The following is a 19,123-nucleotide window of genomic DNA, read 5'->3' as shown; positions in this document are numbered from 1 at the left end:
ATTAAGTGGTGGAACTGTCGTTACGATGGGTATATTAAATCAAAAAATAACGTGCCGGATATCGACAAAATGCATTACATAAACTTCCAATTCTAATTATCTCCTGCGCGATTGATATCATATCTATTTTGATCTCTAATGGTACGGGGAAAAAATATTTTAATTCTATTAGTCCAACTATATATTTCCCTGATTTTACGTACGTAATCTACCATGGTAAGTCGGGGCTTGTAGTATGTCTTCAACATCATCAGACAAGTAACCTGCCTCTAATCCACGCAGTAAATTTAACCCGTATTTAAACCTACGGCTAACTACATGAAGTGGCTCCCATCCTAATTCTTCCAATAGTTGCGTGACACTGCTGCCTTGTTTACAAAAGTTTCTCAAACCTATCTGCTCTGCGTTGCACTCGACCTTCTTCATGAGGATCCCATACATTAACAGCATACGTACTCTAGGCGAAGGCCTAACCAACGTGAAATAACGAAGCTCCTTAATTATCTCATTACAACAGTATTGGGTGGACTTAGATGCGCATAATATATGTGACTGGTTTATCTGTGGGTTTTAAAATTCTAAACCGTTCTTCTATCTCCAACGGTCGGTAAATTTGACGAGGGTCCCGCGCAATTTTAGAACTACATGCAATTTTTTATTATTATTTAAGAATTACGTTGCAATTAGGCAATTGTCCTGGTGGAAACGGTCAATTTTGATCAATGACCACTCTTACAACGAACATACTACATACATTCAAGCACTGGAAACACAGATAGGAGACAAAATATTCTTACATACGATGACACTTCCACATAACATGCAAACAAACTTCCACATCACATACATGAGGATTTTGCTAACGGAATTTTGTTAGCTCATACTCAGGCCTGCCGTGGCAACAATTACATTTCACGGTATGTTTAGCAAATGTTTTCCTATTGTCGGGTTGAAATTTTCAAGTAACCACACTGCATTTCCTTATCCTGTGCCTCCTGTGGTTTCCGATGAGGATCTGTTTGTCAGGAAATCAAATATCCAGTTCTCCATAGGCGTCACTCTGGATCAAATCCATAGCTATTCGTTCAGCCCTCGGTCAGCTTCCATGGATTATTCACCATTCCATTTGAGATGAAAAAAGATGCATCATGATTGTACCTCTGCATGTATTTTCGTCACTGTTAAACCCAAAATTGAATACCGAATAATAAGAAGCTCACTTTCGCTTGCTACCATGTTATTTTCGTTTGAGTTTGGAGTTTGTGATTAGCAAAGAAGATTATAGGGGGAAATAATTTCAGGTATTATATTCGATGAAAACCAAAGTTATGCTTTAAATTAAACCAATATAATTGCCGCAAGTTTAGACTTTCGCGGCCATAAGTAACGTGATGCTATCGTGCTTTAAGCTCTTCTTTAAGGGTGGTCTCGATATTTTTCAACAGAACTGCCACATATCATCTCGGACTTTGTGCCTGATAAATTTGATGATATTCCTTGACTTTCTTTCATGTTGAGATGGTCGCCGACACGTGGAAAATGTTCGAGTGAATTTGATGTTAGTCCAGCAAAGAAAGCAAAGCATTTCCATTGCATAAATTTCCCCATTTTCCGAGACCGCCCGAATCTACGATATTGGGTGTTATTAGTTGTTTTTTCATGGCGATACTATGCAGATATTCAACTTTGGATTTTTTTGTCAGGGATTAGTGAGACATTAGATTTAACGACCGATAAATACAAAAGAAACTGCGGGAGATGCCGCAACAGTAACTTTTAGCCGAGTCATCCGCTAATGTGCATTACAATGCAATATTTTCAGAGTGTAAAAATTATTTGCCGTGGCCGGGATTCGAACCCGAATCCCTCAATGCCCAGTCGTGTGCTTTAGCAGGTTAAGCTATGGTTCAATTTAGTTTTATTCGGTCTGTATGTTACACTGCTAGTGTTTACATTGTACACATTGTCAGCCTACAGATTATAGTTACAGCATATATTTTTTCTCTTTATAAATATATGTATGCATATACATACACATACATACATATAAACATAAATATGCATATACACACTTACATAGACATACATTCATATGCATTGCATAAAACAATTGTGACCATGAACAATACTGTGGAAGGGAATAATGAAGGCAGGGTTCGCAAGATATAGAAGGAAATATTTGGATTAGCAGCGGAACATTACATTTGGTTGATATTATTGATAGCTTTGAAGCACAGTTATTCAGAAAAACAACTTTTTAACCACGGACGAAGTGTGTCCGGTACCGGGGGCAGTCACATCCGTTCCACCACTGCTGACATACCTTTAGCGGAATGTTTATTCGCGGTTCTCATCTGTGTGAATTCCACGATTAGGGTGGTCATTATGAAGGATTTGAAGCTCGGAAAGAGCCGACAATTCAAGGTGATCAGATTTATGTCGGTAATGGCACCACCACCGAACACGTCCCAGGTTTTATAGATCTTTTTTAGAGCTTCCCATTCTCTGATTTTATCGTTGCATCCAAGGATCAGATGCGCGACGTTGTTTATTCGACCGCATGACAGACGAAGGGGCGAATTGGCTAGCTGAAGGTGGTGCCCTCGTCATGACTGTGTTCGCGATTAGGTTAAAAATTCCACTACGTGCCTCATCGTTCGCCCTGCTGGTTGCCCAGTTTTCCAAGAAACCGTTCTTTTTTATGTATTTTGTTGCTGCTCGGTAAGCGCTCGAACATACTGGGTCTTGACCCTAATTGCTTCTCCATCTCGCAGGAGAGAAGCGACCTTTTTCGTTTCTTCAAACGCCCTCCGGTGGCATTCGTCGCGCGCGAGTTCCTACCATGCGTCGTCACCGCCGAGAAAGCACGGGCTGAGCTTCGCGTAGACCACCTTCGCCTTTAGAGCTGTATCGGTTAAATTGAGACCACCCTGCTCGAACGGGCCATAGAGTTGGTTTCGGGACACTTTCGTTACGTAGCCATTCCAGATCATTTGGTTGGTCGTTCTAATAAAGTATGCATTGTATTTAGCGGGTATGGGCCACATACCATATCCTTGGGAAGGCAATCTGGTTGAGGAGGCGGACGCGGGTCACGATCGGGAGGGAAGGGAGGGAAAGCTTTCCAACACTTCATTTTACATGATGGTCAATAATCCCCAGATTCGCTCAATCGTGGGAGCCAACTCCTCCCTCCAGAACCCTTAGATTTTGAGCGAGGGTGCTTCTGGCCAACCGATGGAGGTCGAGGGCCTGTTGCCCTTCAGCAGCAGAAACCTGGATTTTCGGTTGTTGAGGAAGATTCCGCCCTGCTCATATGACGTTAGTATGTCGTGGGCTAGAGACATGTGGGACGGGTCGTCTATGAAGAGGGTTATGTCGTCAGTGTATGCGACGCCCAGGCAGACGGCGTCGTGACGGCGTACCCCGATACCACTGCTCTGCAGTCGTCTTAGTATGGGGTCTAAGGCAAAGGCGAACAGCAGCATTGACAGCAGGCAGCCCTGCCGACCGGAGTTACTCACGGGGATGGGCAGCGAGGTGGAATTCTTTATTCTAATTATAGAGTATGTTCCGGGGTACATCGTTGAGACGGCACGAATGAAGTACTCGGGGAAGGCCATCGTCTTGAGCACGGTTAGAATTCATTCGATCCGGACCAGATCAAATGCTTTCTCAAGATCGATAGCCACCAGTGATAAAAAACGATCGCCACACAAGGGCGCGGAAAAAATAATGTCGCGAATTAAAAGTGCTACATCGAAAATGTTTCGCGTTTTCGACACGGCGTACTGGGATGGAGAGAGGACGATGTCGGCAGCAGCTGGCATTCTATATCGTAGGACGTGCGCCAATATTTTATAATCTGCGTTTAAAAGGGCGATTGGCCGGAAGTCGTTGAACGACTTGGGTCGCGTCTTCTTTGGCATAAGCGTTATCACGGCGGTCCGCTGACTTGCAGTCAGAGAGCCGCTAGTTAAAACGCAGTTAAAAAGGTGGGTTAAATAGGTTTTAAAACATCCCAGTACGCTAAATAAAATTCAAAGGGTAGGCCGTCAAAGCCAGGTGCTTTGCCTTTTGGGAACATGGATGAGACGCAGTACAGTTCGTCTGAACTTATGTCTCGACAAATATCGTCTTTTTGATCTGTAGACAGCGTGGGTAGAGGGGGTGTGTCTCCGTCCTTCCATGGAGGATACCTGTCAATGGTGTTTTGAAAGTGCCGGGCCGCTTCCCTAAGGAGGTCGGTGTCACCGGCGGCAGATTCTCTGACAGGGATTCTGTCTATATCGGAGCCGGAGTTGGATTTCATCCAGCGCCGAAGCTCAGAGAGCGTTAGGGGGCCCCCTATATCCGCTTCCAGTTCTTTTTGCCACTTTTGGGGAACGTATTTTTGGAGCTCGTGGCCTAGTATAATTTTTTTTAGGGACGACACTTGGGCGTGGAAACCCTCCGGCGCCACATCCTTACGCAGGAGCTCTTCTAGCGCTCGGCGGTAGAAGGAGATGGTGTCATTTTTTTCCCTACGCCACTCAAAAGTTTGCCTCTTGATGTGGGTGACAATGCGGGGTTTGAAAACATCGTCCCACAATACAGCGAGGTCTGCACCGGGACGGAGTGCCGCGATCAGTTCACACCCCCGGGTGTGGATAGAAATGCGACGAGTCGCGTCCTCCGACACGCTGAGGTCCATGCGCCACACGGAGCCGCAGCGGTGGACGTGCGCGCCCGGGCATACTATATAACTCTCATGATCACTGCGCAGTGTTCAGAGAAGGTCACCTTGAGGGTGTCCACTATCTGGACATCATTCTTTAGGGATGCCAAGACGAAGAGGTAGTCAATCCGGGTCCGACAGTTAGGCCCTGATCGTGTGAAGGGGGCGGGACCGGCGCAATAAGAACGCACTGCGTCTATCGATCCAATGAAGTCGAGCATCAGTGAGAGCGCCCGGCTTGGATAGTATGTCACCCTATCCCTGTTCGAGGCACTATCCTGTCTGCGGTAGATGGTGTTCAAATCCCCGCCCAATATGGCCTTCCCCGAGAAGGAATACAGGTAGAGGAGGGGAAGTTCATTAAATTATGTTTCGCGCTCTGCCCTCGCGCGCTCACCGGAGGAAGAGTAAAGGTTTGCGATATGGACACCATTCACGATAGCGGACGTTATTCGGCCCGAGGGGTGGCGGCGAACATGAGAGAACGGAATGCCATTTCGGACGAGGGTGGTGTTGCCAGAATGATGTTCGGCGAAATTGGCGATAGCCTGAACGATGTTCGCATCCCAGACTCTGTCCTCCTTTACCTCTTGAAGGAGGATTACATCGTCCCTAAGATCGCGGAGAAAACGTTGGAGGACTGCAATTTTTAAAGCGTAATAAACGCCAGCAATATTAAGCGAAATAATATTCATTGGTGGAATGAGAGGACAGCTATGGGCACCGGACATCACTTACCAGAGTCCTGGTCGTGGCTTACGTCGCTTCGGTCGCGGCTCGAACCCGGGCGACGAGTGCTTCGCCGCTTCCCGGGACGCTTCGTCCGACGGGTCGACGATCGAGGTCTCGAGTTGTCACCGCGTACCTCCCACTCGACCTCGTCCGAAGAGGAAGAGCCAGCCGTGGTCTCTACGAAGAGCGGGTTACTCGGCAGCGTTCCACGGGGGGCCTTCTTCGAGCGAGCACAGTTGGGGACAGTCCCAGCCCAGGAGGTGGCCTCAGGGGGGGCCGGGGTGACGGACTGGAGGTTATCTGCCGAAGGGGCCCCGTCGGGAGAAATTAGAAGAGATCGGTCGAATTGGTCCGCCTCTAGAGGAGTCCTGGGAAGATCGTCGACACCTTGGCTGTCCTCAAAGGAGAAGGACAATGGAATGTCTGGGATTGTTGACGTCGACAAAGTTTTACTCGTATATGTGTCAACTTCCGCGGCCGTTGATACTTTCTGGAGTTTCCGTGACAACGGAATCGAGGGGCCCGTCGTTGGGGAAGGGGGACAATCGCAATGGGATGCATCCTCCACCGCTGTCACCCGTGATTCTCGGGGAGTTGGAAGTCCGTGATGCAAGGATTGCGGTGAGAGCGCGTCGGTGGTGTGGCCAAAGAAAGGAAGAACGGAGAATGATCCCTCCTCTTTTGACGGGGTCACGGAGATAGGGGCCGGTGGTCGTGAGAGTGTATCCGAGCTGGTAGGGACCGCAGCTTGATCGATGTTCGGAATCAGCAGTGCAGTGCCGTCCGTCCTCTTCTTTTTCGGATCCCTTTCTTCCGTGGACGACTTTCGCTCCCTCTGAAATTTCCCTCCAAGTGGAGGGGGATGCGGGGGTTCGGCGGGAACAGCTGGGGGCGCACCCTCGATGAGTATCAGCGACCGCGCCCTCTCCTCCACAGCCATCTCGGGCTCATCCACCTCCTCAGCGGTGTTCGGGTTGGAGGCCCTATTGTCTTGCCTCCGCATAGCTCCTCCCTCCCTGGTTCCGAGGGCATGTCTTGCGCTCGTGGCCTTCTTGGTTGCAACGAGCGCAGGTGCGGCGCTGACCCTCGTACATGATGATGGCCCGGTTGCCGAAGATGTGGAGGTACGAGGGGATATTTCTTTCGACCGTCATCCGCACCACTCTCGTCCCTGTCAGCACGCGCGCCATTTTGTCGCCCTCCCACCTGTTCTCCCACGAGCGATGGATTTTTCCACATGGCGCCGCTTGAACACGCTCGCCAAGTTGACGAGAAGGCGAAGCCCCCTACCCCGTTGGAGGTCCACCTATTCACGTTAGAGTCGCTGGGCCTCACACCCGAAGAGATAGTGGCGATCCAATTTGGATACAATCACCATTTGATATTCCTGAAGTTGGCAACCGAAGCTACAATGACTAGGATTTTAGACAATATTCCGCGGAAACTACCGTTTCCGTCTTTAAGTGACCAGAGGACGACAATAACAATTGACGTGACTTCCGGCAGCCCGTGTAATGTCAGGGTTTTGTCTCCCCGTGGAGACCCCATTGGAAGACATAATAGGCGAGCTCCAACGCTTTGGTAAAATCCATCGCTCGTGGGAGAACAGGTGGGAGGGAGACAAGATGGCGCGGGTGCTTACTGGCACCAGTGTTGTGCGGATGACAGTCGAGAGAAATATCCCCTCGTACCTCCACATCGGCGGCAACCGGGCCATCATCATCTATGAGGGTCAGCTCCGCACTTGCGCCCGCTGTAACCAAGAAGGCCACGAGCGCAAGACCTGCCCTCGGAACCAGGGAGGTAAGAGCTATGTGGAGGCAATGACGATGCCCTCCAACCCTAACGCCGCAGTGGAGATGGACGAGCCCGAAGTGGCTGTGGAGGAGAGAGCGCGGTCGCTTCTACTCATCGAGGGTGCGGCCCCGGCTGCTCCCGTCGGTCCCCCGCATCTCCCTTCAATTGGAGGGAAATGTCAGCGGGAGCGAAAATCGTCAACAGAAGAAAGGGACCCGAAAAAGAAGAGAACAGACGACCCCAAGCTCCTGGTCTCGAATACCGATCTACAAATAGCTCACGTACCTACCACCTCGCCTAATAAAATCACACGACCTCCAGCCCCCGTCTCCGTGAACTCGTCAAATAGGGAGGGATGGACTTTCGCCCCCCCGCTCACGCCATCGACGCCCTCGCTTTGCAATCCTTGCATCACGGGTTTCAAACACCCTGAGAACCTCTGGTGACAGGTGAGGAGGATGCATCTGATTTTCATGTTTTCCCGTCCCCAACAGCTCATCCCTCGACCCCTTTATCATTGACTATAAAGGAAGCGTCATCGACCCCGGAAGTCGACACACATACAAGTTTCCCAAAGTCAAAAATCCCACATACCCCATCGTCCTTCCCCAATGAGGACAGCCAAGGTGTCGACGATCTTCCCAGCGCTCCTCTAGAGACGGGCCACAAGCAACTATCTCCCCTGATTTTGCCCGACCACAACCCTTCGGCGAATGAGCCCCAGTCCGCCACTCCGACCCTCCCGGAGGCTACCTCCTGCCCCTTGGCGGCCCCCAGCGGTGCTCCTTCGATGAATGCCCCCTGTGGAACGCTGCCGAATTACCCGCTCTACGTCGAGACCACGGCTGGCTCTTCTTCTTCAGACGAGGCCGGGGGGGGGGGAGGGATGCGGCGAAATGCCGCGTCCTCGCTCGTCGACCCGTTGGACGAGGCGTCCCGGGAAACGGCGAAGCACTCGTCGCCCGGGGTCGAGTCGCGACCGAAGCGACGTAAGCCACGATCAGAACTCTGGGAAGTGATGTCCGGTAGCCACCCGGTGCCGGACACACACCGTCCATCGTTGAAGAGTTTTATTTTGCTGAATGACTGATTGCATCGATAATTTCAACCCTGCCACTACCCTGATGATCTCTTTCAATGCATAATTTTCCATTGCTAGCTAAAATCTTCCTTCTAATATCTGTGGACCTTGTCTTCCTTTCTATTTTCTTGCTAAATGTTAATGGTCAAAGGTACGTGTACGCGTCTGTCTGCATATGTTTATATGTATGTGTGTGCGTGTGCCTGTGCATATGTGCGTATGTATGTGCAAGTGTATATGTATGTGGTATATGTATTATGTATGTATTCATGAAAACAATTGCATTAAAGAAATACATGATGTACCCTTTATCTGTGACCTAATATTATGCAACTTTGTAATATTCTGAACCGAATAAAATAATTTATATCATAGCTTCACTGGCTAAAGCACTCGACCGGACATTGAGGGATCCGGGATCGAATCCCGGTCAAGGCGAATGATTTTTACACTCTGAAATTGTTGCTTTGACCGATAAATATTTCACGCAGAGAGCTTACTCTCTATCGACGTTTTTTTTCCCTAGAAGCCTAACTTAGGAGGATGAGAGAAACGCAGGAAACGGGGCGAGTGTGCGCATGTGTTATTTGTCGGTGTACACATATTTCCTTGTTGTGAGAGCTTTCTTAGAGAATATCTTCAAGAGGAACTAGAAGCAAAATCAGTTGCACGCGGAGTGCTGTTTTAATTAAGACACCTCCACATTCGCTAGCTTAAGTAAGCAGCGTAGGAAAACATTTTAAATGGTGAATTCTTATAACTTAAGACCTTTATCAGGTCACGCTGGTAAATCTACTTTTCGGTATTAGTCGCGAAATCTTTGGATTTAAGCGAGAGTTGCGTGCGTTATTGCAAATGTTTCTCTCGTGAGTGTTCGAGGCGATGCTCATGAATTAAGGAATGGCAGTTATGCGAGGAAGTTTGGCGATGAATGTCACGCGAGTCATTCCCCGCCCAAATGATCGCCGAAGTCCTATCACCCTCTGGTGTTAGAGAGCGGTCGGGGTGGCTCTCTCGAGGGAGCGTACTCCTCCTCCATATCCCCTTCCCGAGAGGCAAGCTCCTATGGCATCGGGGATTCCCCCAACCTCTACGGAGATTTAATCGGACTTTTAAGCGAAGTAACGAGGGAGGTTCGAAGTGACTCGTAGCCCCATCCGCCTGGCCCCTAAACCTACCTCAAAGTTGCTCTACTCAGTCTTCCAGAAGGTATAGGGACTTCTTTCATTCACTCGCAATTAATTTCGGCAACGTCGCATTCATTTTCCGGTCTTACCGATCATTGCAACAACGCGAGCTTCGGCCAACTTCGGGATTTTTACAAAATTCGTTAGTAGCCATTGTCATGGAGATTAGTTACCATTGGGTGTAGTTAGTGCAACATGCGAAGTTTCAATATGTTATACTAATTCAATTGTTTCCGGCTCAACTTTGTGGAAATTCATTTTAATTAAATGAAGAATACAATGAATCTTTCCGTGTATCCGCCCCCACGAGAAAACTAGCCTCCCTCTTCAGAGAGTTGACAAATTTCCAATCTAAGTTGGGAGTGAAAAATTCCAGTGATTTCTGTGCACAGCTCGCCAAGAAAGGTCCCCCGCCCTCCAAACATATCCTAGCGTCTTTTGATGTCGAAAACCTTCTCACAAATATCCCGGTTTTGGAAGCATTGGTAGTGGCGGAAAGAGTGCTAAAAAGTGTTAGGGCCGAACCACCCTTCCTCAGTGAGTTCGTGTCACTTTTGAGATTGTGTGTGGAACAAAATTATTTCCAATTTAACAATGAATTCTTCAAACAAGTTGAAGGATTAGCCATGGGGTCCCCGTTATCACCACCACTTGCTGACGTGTACATGGACGATTTTGAAAGTAAAATATTCAGCAGCCCCTCAATTTGTACCAAGAATATTCACTGTTGGTTTCGATATGTAGACGATATCTTTGCTATATGGACAGGAACTGATAGACAGTTGGAAAAGTTTATGAACAACCTGAATTCCCAATGCGGAACTATTAATTTCACTTGTGAGAAAGAAAAGAATAATCAATTAAATTTTTTAGACATCACAGTGTCGGGAAAGGGACGGGACTTTGAATTTGCAATTTTTCGGAAAAGTACCACCACAGACCACATCATCCCCTCCTACTCCCGCCATCATATATCGCATAAGCTTGCCACTTTTCATTTCCTTCTAAACAGGCTGTTGGCCATTCCTCTTTCCAAAAGTAATTTTGTTAAAGAGCTCAAAACGATTAAAGGTTTAGCAATGAAAAATGGCTACAAAGAAAATTTAATTGACAAAATATTACATAGAAAATGTTCCTCCAAAGCATACAATCTTTTGTTCAAACCAATTAATGCGGAGGAAATAGGTTACAAATGGTGCAAACTCCCATATTATGGATTAATTTCACAAAAGTTAGCCAACCTCTTTCCTAGGGAGAAATTTCGAATAGATTTTTAAAATACGAATAATCATACACGCATATATGTATATATATGTATATATATGTATATGTATATATGTATATATGTGTATATGTTTATATGTTTATATGTATATATGTTTATATGTATATATGTGTATATGTATATATGTGTATATGTATATATGTGTATATGTATGTATATGTATGTATATGTATGTATATGTATGTATATGTATATATGTGTATATGTATATGTGTATATGTATATGTATATATGTATGTATATATGTATGTATATATGTATGTATATATGTATGTATATATGTATGTATATATGTGTATGTATATATGTGTATGTATATATGTGTATGTATATATGTGTATGTATATATGTGTGTGTATATATATATATATGTATATATATACACGCGGGTCGCGGTAGTCCAGGGGGTAGAGCGTTGGACTGCTGACCGCAGGATCCCAGGTTTGATTCCCGGGCTAGGCACTCTGGGCACCTGCAACTCCACCCAAGCTAAAGTGATTTTTCGGGTACCAGATCTTCCTGGGGAACCATAACTGGCACAGGGAAAGGAACTGGCCCCCCTACCCTGATGTGTGAATTTCACATAAAAGCATGGGCGGAGGAACACAAACACTGTTTTAGAAACTGACCTCATCACATCAAAGGATCACACTTCCCCAAGCATCCATGGGAAGAAAATCATGGGAGTGATTTCAACCCAGAACTCTTACACCAGATTGAAAAAGGAATGATGATGGACAAGTGGGAAGAGATCGAAATTAGGAAGAATTTAAAAGCGGGTCATTTGGTTAATGATTTATTGTTTGAATACCTCTCCCCAATCCTGGAAGTACCCCTTTCCTTCACAGAAAGACCCAATAAACCCCCCACCCTACTGTAAACCCACCAATCACCTTTCCTGACGCTTAACACCCCTCTCCCCCCTCCCCATCAATGTCAATCACAACCCCATTTTCTTTCTCCTCCTTCTCCCCCCTCTCTCACCCTCCCCTCCTCTCCCTCATGATTGATATATAAATGGACTGCGACTTGTTTAATTTGCACCTGATGATGACGCTTGAGCGTTGAAACCGGTTGTATGTGAATAAAAGACAGTGGAAAGATACATTGTATTCTTCATTTAATGAAATACAAATTCCATGCAGTTACACTGGAGACAACAAATTTTATCTTGGAAAATATTTAAAATGTTTTCAGGAACATAATTCCACACGAGCTCATTTTACTTGAATAATTCAATGAAATTTCTTTAGGTTCACATGGAAAAATTCACGAAGTGATATTTCTATGCAGCAATATAACCGCGATATGTGCATGACTGGAGAAATGTAGTAGTGGGCTTTAATGAGAATATAATAAACCTTACACCAAAGAAGAAAAGGGCAGAAAACTCGGAAAGCTCCTGAACAATTAGCCCTCGCTATAGAAGATCGTGGCAAAAATAATTCTCCATGAAGAGTGTTGAAGAAAAGTATTTAAGAGAGAACCACTTTGGGTTTAGAAACATTGGTGGAACAAGAGCAACTATTCTTCCTCTCAGATTCCTTGGTGCATAAATGAGAGGTGAGAGAAAGATCAACTGGCTTATATTACGTTTGTTGATCTGGACTGGGCTTTGCACAAAGTGTACAAGAATATCATTTTTCATAACAACCATTGTCAACTTTCATATTGGCGCAAGAAATATAATTCTACACCAAAACAAAAATTGTATTCGCTGCGCAGGCTTCCGTGGAGTGTAGCAATTGAAGATCTAAATCTTTCGGAACTTCATCTGGGTGGGTACATTTTCTAGGATGAGAGTTTCAGCAGCGTTGCAGTCAGAAGACCTTAGGATGCTTCACTTCTGGCCTGAAGACACCAACTGCAGTGCGTGTGAAACTGTCATCCTAGAAAATGGACCCACCCGGAAGATGTCCCTTAAGATTTGGATTCTCAAAACAAATTGCGTGTTCAGCAATAAATTTTATCCAATTAGCCAATGAAATAATTATTTTGTTGTTGTTATCGATTAAATTTGCAAATAATTAGAATCAAAGGCCTAAGTTTCATGCCACACTTCTTGTTTCAACAGGACCAGAGGAAATATGGAGAGAGTTCTCCTGCTATTTGGATTGCTGCAGTTGTGCCTCTTAACTGCAATGGGTCAAAACGTTAGAATATATCCAGTTGACTCCAGCAGTGACCAAAGTGTCCAGGTGCCACAGACACCATGCCCTCAAGTCTTCCAGTATCAATACAGCACCAGTGGATGGAGTGGCATAATAGCCATTACACCGCCCAACACAGATCCCAGCTTGAGAAGTGTACTTCCAATTAAGCTTGAAGTTCGGCTACGAGTAGTTGGTCTCCTTCCTTCGGTAAGTTGCTATTGAATAAATTCATGTGGAAATTGCTTACTTTCCCTTCTTGCTGTGTTCTTGCTTTGAGAGACATCCCTAATCTCTTATACTATTATTATTATGATATACGTTTGGTTGAAATTAGGCAATTATCCTAGTGGTAACGGTCAAGTCTGGTCAATGGTCACTCTTACAATGCACATACATACCTACACAAGAAGAACAGATGTGAGACAAAATGCTCTTATATGCAATGACGCTTTAATATTACCAACCACACCTTTAGTATCACACAAGGGCTAGGTTCACACCATACATATATACAGTGCTCCATCCATCGCCGCACTCCGTCCATAATCACGCACTCTGCAATTATATACCGTTCAAAATCACATGCCGTTAACATATCATTCACTTTTGCAATACAATTTCTCCCACTGTCCACGTCACGCACAAACAATATTTTAATAAGTACAATAATATAATAATCACTGATCAATGAAGTTTATCAACCAGTGGCTGCTTTACACTTATTCTTAAAACTCCTTACATTCGATGGAAAGGGCTCAAAGAAGCCTCCAGGCAGTTGGTTCCATTCAACAATAGTTCTGTTTAAAAAGAGTATTTTTTCTTATTTGTTTTTTGCATTGTTATTTTTTTTATTTTAAATTGTGGTCATTTTTTCCCTTAAATTTTGGTTTTTCTATTTCTTTCTACAAATCTTCCCATGCTTCGTCATTTGATACAATTCTATGCATCGTGCCTAACCTACTCCTTTTTTTCTATATTTCAAATAATCCCATTTCAATATAGCCAACATTTCCGTGACACAACATCTGTTCTTTTGTATCTTTCTTTGAACTTTTCCTATCTTCTAAATATGTCCCACCTCACATGGATCCCATACTATGCACGAGTATGCTTGGATAGGGCTAACCAGTACCTTAAATGCTTTTTCTTTTTGGCTACGCTACTCCATTTTAAATTTCTCATTCCCCAATGAAGTACTTCAAATTCCTTCTATGTCACATTATAAACACAAATGGTTAGCTTTTGTGAATAATTTCCGGTTAACTAATTATTTCACTTATTTTCCTAACAATTTATGATGTTTATATGAATTTCTCTATGAGTATCAAATACTATGACATGACAGGGATAATGACTAAGATTGTAAGGGTGTACGTATATGTGGAGGAGGGGTGGGTGCTAAAGGCTGATATGCAAAGAAATCATTGCATTTGAATTCTTGAGAAAATACATCTATTACATTATACATAGATTGTTGCCATTAAACCATATTTAATGTTTAGGTTCTGTATTCTTTGAATCAAATACATATCATGGTTGATACCAAGAGATATGTAAGCTTAAAAAGATCAATCTTTTCTGTTATTTAAATTTTGTTAAAATAAATGAAAATATAGAATTCTCCTGTATGGATCCCATAGTATTCTAATTAATAAGTTGGGCTATTAAATTATTAACTGCTCTAGCAACTTAAGAAAGATAGTAAATGGCTCGTTGTTTAGCAGGGAAATAATATATTGTAAGATTTTTGAAGCGCATAAATTGGCCATTTCATAGAAAATATCTATGCATATTTTTCCCACCATAATTAATATTAAAAAGATGAAAATGTGTCCTTATCTTGTTTATTTTACAGAAATATGTAGGGCGATTGGAACTGGCTGAAAGCAAGCAAACTGTTCTTCAGAAAGTGCTCCAAGGAGACTCTTCGAGAGGGTTGATTCTATACAGACTCCATTTTCCCACCACAAATAATTTGCCTATCCTTATTTTGATCACAGTGAATGGCAATTCTATTTGCACTGGAAATCCAAGTAAGTGTCAGCCCACAAACACTCGTAGCCATAGGATGCTACATGCTTGGTGTTCGTATAGGTCAGTTGTGCTGTATATTTATAGTATTTTTGTTTCACTTCATTCCAAGTAATTGAAGGTTTACTCATACATATCAACCAAATGAATTAAAAGCAAAATATGACTATAATGGCTCATGTGGAATAATATTTAGATTTTGTGCCAATTTTTCCAATGATAGGATACCTGCATCTTTGTTAACTCCATTCTTATCGCTTGGAAATTAAAACAAAGTACCAAAAATGGTACGTATTTTGATTTTTACCTAGGGGATGACTGTGGGAGTGCTGGAAATTATATTAGCGCAGGCGGTGCTAGGAAATACTAATAAAGCACATATAAAGCGTTTGAATGAACAGCAGATTTATTCTGAGTGCTGTGGATAACAGACCAAGGTCAACACGGAAAGATATATTGCCATGGGCGCAACGTGCACAAGAGGGATGAACGCTCGGCGGGAGTTCAGGCGTGACTGGTCCCGCGTGGGTCAAAATGCTTCCTCCCGGGAGCAGTCCTAGGGTGACACCTCGCGGCACACCCCTGAATCGCACAAACAAATGAACTGCTACATCAACAAATGAACCGCCACATCACCCCCCTTGGCAGATGCGGAGCATACTCTTGCAAAGAGAGAGAAATTGCAACTGGCACTTCACGAAGTGATTGTAAAACACACAAAACACAAAAATTACTTAACAAATGCCAGGTACATAATACCACACAACAAAAAAAAACACAAATACTGTTATACAATAACACATCAGCAAGTACAAAGTAAAATAAGATAACATACAGGAGATTTAAAAAAAAAAATTGAAACGCCCCTAAGTCACAAAGTCAGCTAAATGCTTGGGAAAATGCACTCTTCTCTGTGAACGTCTAGGTTGCGGTAATATGGGAGGCTGCTGAGGAACGGTAGGATTGGTCGCCCTAGGTATGGTAGCAGCAGGGCAATGTGGCACTAACCATGGAGTTTCATCAAACTGGGCACAAGAAACGTCATCATTAACAACATATGCTGGTTTGATGCGGTCAATTGCCACAGATACCTCCCTACCCTGGATTTTAAGCTTGAATGTCTTGGGACCATGTTGGATCACTGGAAATGGCCCATCGTAAGGAGGATCCAAAGATGGATGGAGCCTATCATTTCTCAAAAATACATGGGAAACAGTTTCCAGATCTTTAAACATGAAAATGTTGCGGGCTCTGTGTCGAGAGACTGGCTGTGGCTGGAGTCGGCAAAGGCCCTGCCGTAGGGTGGTAACATAATCTGCAGTAGCAGCAATGGCACTAGTGGAAGGGGAAAAGAATTCTCCAGGAAGCCGAAGTGTTTGGCCATAAATGACCTCTGCAGGCGTTGCCTGAATATCTTCTTTAAATGTGGACCTCAGACCCATAAGAACCACGGGCAGGACATCAGCCCATTGGTTACCACCATGGCAACGGATAGCTGCCTTCAACTGGCGGTGAAGGCGTTCCACCATCCCATTGGCTGCAGGGTGATAGGCCGATGTCTGCAGGTGCTTTGCCCCCGTCAACTGCATCAGCTGCCGGAACAAGTTACTCTGAAATTGCCGCCCCTGGTCAGTGGTGATGCGAACGGGAGTTCCAAAACGCGAAATCCACTCCTGGAAAAGGGTCCTGGCGGCAGTTTCTGCAGTGATGTCTTGAATTGGAAAAGCTTCAGGCCACCGGCTGAAGCGGTCAACACATGTCAATATATATCGAAAACCATGGCTGCATGGAAGAGGCCCAACAAAATCTATGTGAATATGCATAAATTTGGCACTGGCAATGGGAAAAGCACCAATGGGGGACGAAACATGTCTTGTGATTTTGTTCCTCTGGCATTGTAAACATGAGCGTGCCCACGCAAGGCAGTCTTTCCTCATGGAAGGCCAAACAAAGCGCTCAGCTACTAGGCGGGTTGTCTGTCGAATGCCAGGGTGGGACAATCCATGCATGCTGAGGAATACCTGTTTTCGGAAAGGCTCGGTGACTACTGGCCTGGCTGAGGAAGTGGACATATCACATAACAGAGGGTGTGATGAACCAGGAAAAGCAACTTTCTTCAAAATTAATGAGGAATTCTGAAGAGAATTGACAAGGTCATGATCAGACTCCTGAGAGGCAGCTAGTGCAGAGTAATCTATGGAGGCAGAAATACTCTGAATGCGGGACATGGTGTCTGCTACGATATTATCTTTACCTGCTACATACCTGATGTCAGTGGTAAATTGACTTATTAAGTCCAAATGCCTAAACTGCCGGGGGGAACACTTCTCATGCCTCTGGGAAAATGCAAAAGAAAGGGGTTTATGGTCCGTATAGATGGTGAAGGTTCGTCCTTCCACCATATGCCGGAACTGGAGCACTGCCTTATATACTGCTAACAGTTCTCTGTCGTAAGCGCTGTAACGCCTTTCAGCATCACTCAGTTTCTTGGTCCAGAAACCAAGAGGCTGATATCCTTTGGAAGTGAGTTGTTGAAGGACGGCGCCAACCGAAAACTCTGAAGCGACTGTGAAAAGGGCCAGGGGTAAAGACACGTTCGGATGTGCTAAAATGGCACTATTGCATAAAGCCTCTTTGCAGGCTAGGAACGAAGTCTCTAATGCTGGTGTCCAGCTGATTGAGTCCTTGCCGTTTACCTTGCCCGCCAGAAGGTCGCTAAGGGGAGCCTGGCTATTTGCGGCATCGGGGATAAAACGGCGGTAGTAATTTACCATCCCTAAAAATTGCCGCAGCTGGCGTACGGTAGCTGGTAGGGGAAAATCACGCACGGCGTTAACCTTCTCGGTGAGTGGTTTAGTTCCCTCCTCCGACACCGTGCATCCTAGAAACTGTACCTCGTTCACACCGAAAACACACTTTGAGGGATTAATAACCACGCCGTGATCCCTCAAGCGGCCAAATATTGTCCGCAGACGCTGCTCATGCTCCATAGGATTACGTGATGCAACAAGGATATCATCTATATATGCATACGCGTAAGGCAATCCCTTTAACACCTCATCTATAAACCTCTGAAAGGTCTGCGCAGTGTTTAGAAGGCCAAATGTCATAAATGGAAACTCAAAAAGGCCGAAAGGCGTTATTATGGCAGTTTTGGGAATATCAGCAGGGTTGACAGGTATTTGGTGGAACGCCCTAACTAAATCAATTTTCGAAAATATGGTACAGCCACATAACCCCTGCGCAAAATCCTCGATATGCGGTACCGGGTAACGATCGGGCACGGTTCTGGAATTCAGCGCGCGGTAGTCGCCACACGGGCGCCACTCGGCGCTCTTCTTCGGCACCAGGTGTAAGGCAGACGACCAAGAGCTAGATGACCTCCGCGCAGTACCTGTCTGAAGCATCAGCTCAAATTCCTTCTTGGCAATGGCAAGCTTGTCTGGTGCGAGACGGCGGGGCCTAGATGCAACCGGAGGGCCAGGGGTGGTCTCTATAAAATGAACCGTGGAGTGCTTGACTCGCCGGGGAGCTCCCGATGGATTTGTAATATCCGGGAATTCGGCAATAAGGTGGGAATAAGGGGAAACACCACTGACAACTTTCACTTGACCTTTGCTGGGAGAGGCGACGGTGCCCTTAACCGATAGCGTCGTCACATTGTCCACCAAACGTTTACGTGCAATGTCCACAAGGAGACCGAAATGGCGGAGAAAATCGGCCCCTATTATTGGCTGCGGCACATCGGCGACAACAAACTTCCACAAAAATTCTCGCCGGAGGCCAAGGGAAAGGGAGAGAGTGACAGATCCGTATGTGGCGATGGGAGTGTCATTGGCAGCGAAAAGCTGAAGATCCGACTTCCCTCGACGCTCACGGAGCCGCGTGACTGGGTAGAGACAGATATCGGCACCAGTATCTACAAGGAATTTGACGCCGGACGCGGCGTCAACGACAAAAAGACGGTTGGATAGCTCTAAACAGTAACCTGCCGCCCTCAGGCACTGCCCGCTTCGTTTCCCGCGTCGTATGAACAGGGAAGGGTACACTTAGTGGCGTTACTCCCCCAACGGCGGTGGTACCAGCAGATGCCTTGGTCTCGCTGGGAATTAATGGAGGACTGGTGACGGGGTGGGGTTC

At 45.4% G+C, this 19,123-nt stretch overlaps 1 protein-coding gene across 1 annotated transcript in view; it reads left to right on the top strand.

The window, feature by feature from the left end:
* Window positions 1–19,123, top strand: part of LOC139689908 (serine protease gd-like) — a 52,600-nt gene that overhangs the window by 18,771 nt on the left and 14,706 nt on the right. The window contains exons 2-3 of the mRNA XM_071587027.1: window positions 12,874–13,159; window positions 14,808–14,985. Of these exons, the coding sequence (XP_071443128.1) occupies window positions 12,887–13,159; window positions 14,808–14,985 (451 nt within the window). The 5' untranslated portion in view covers window positions 12,874–12,886. The remainder of the gene's footprint in view (window positions 1–12,873; window positions 13,160–14,807; window positions 14,986–19,123) is intronic.

Source organism: Hetaerina americana, unplaced genomic scaffold (assembly GCF_022747635.1).
Source record: "Hetaerina americana unplaced genomic scaffold, ioHetAmer1.1.p SCAF_29, whole genome shotgun sequence".
NCBI lineage: Eukaryota > Metazoa > Arthropoda > Insecta > Odonata > Calopterygidae > Hetaerina > Hetaerina americana.
This window is presented reverse-complemented; position numbering and strand designations above follow the sequence as displayed.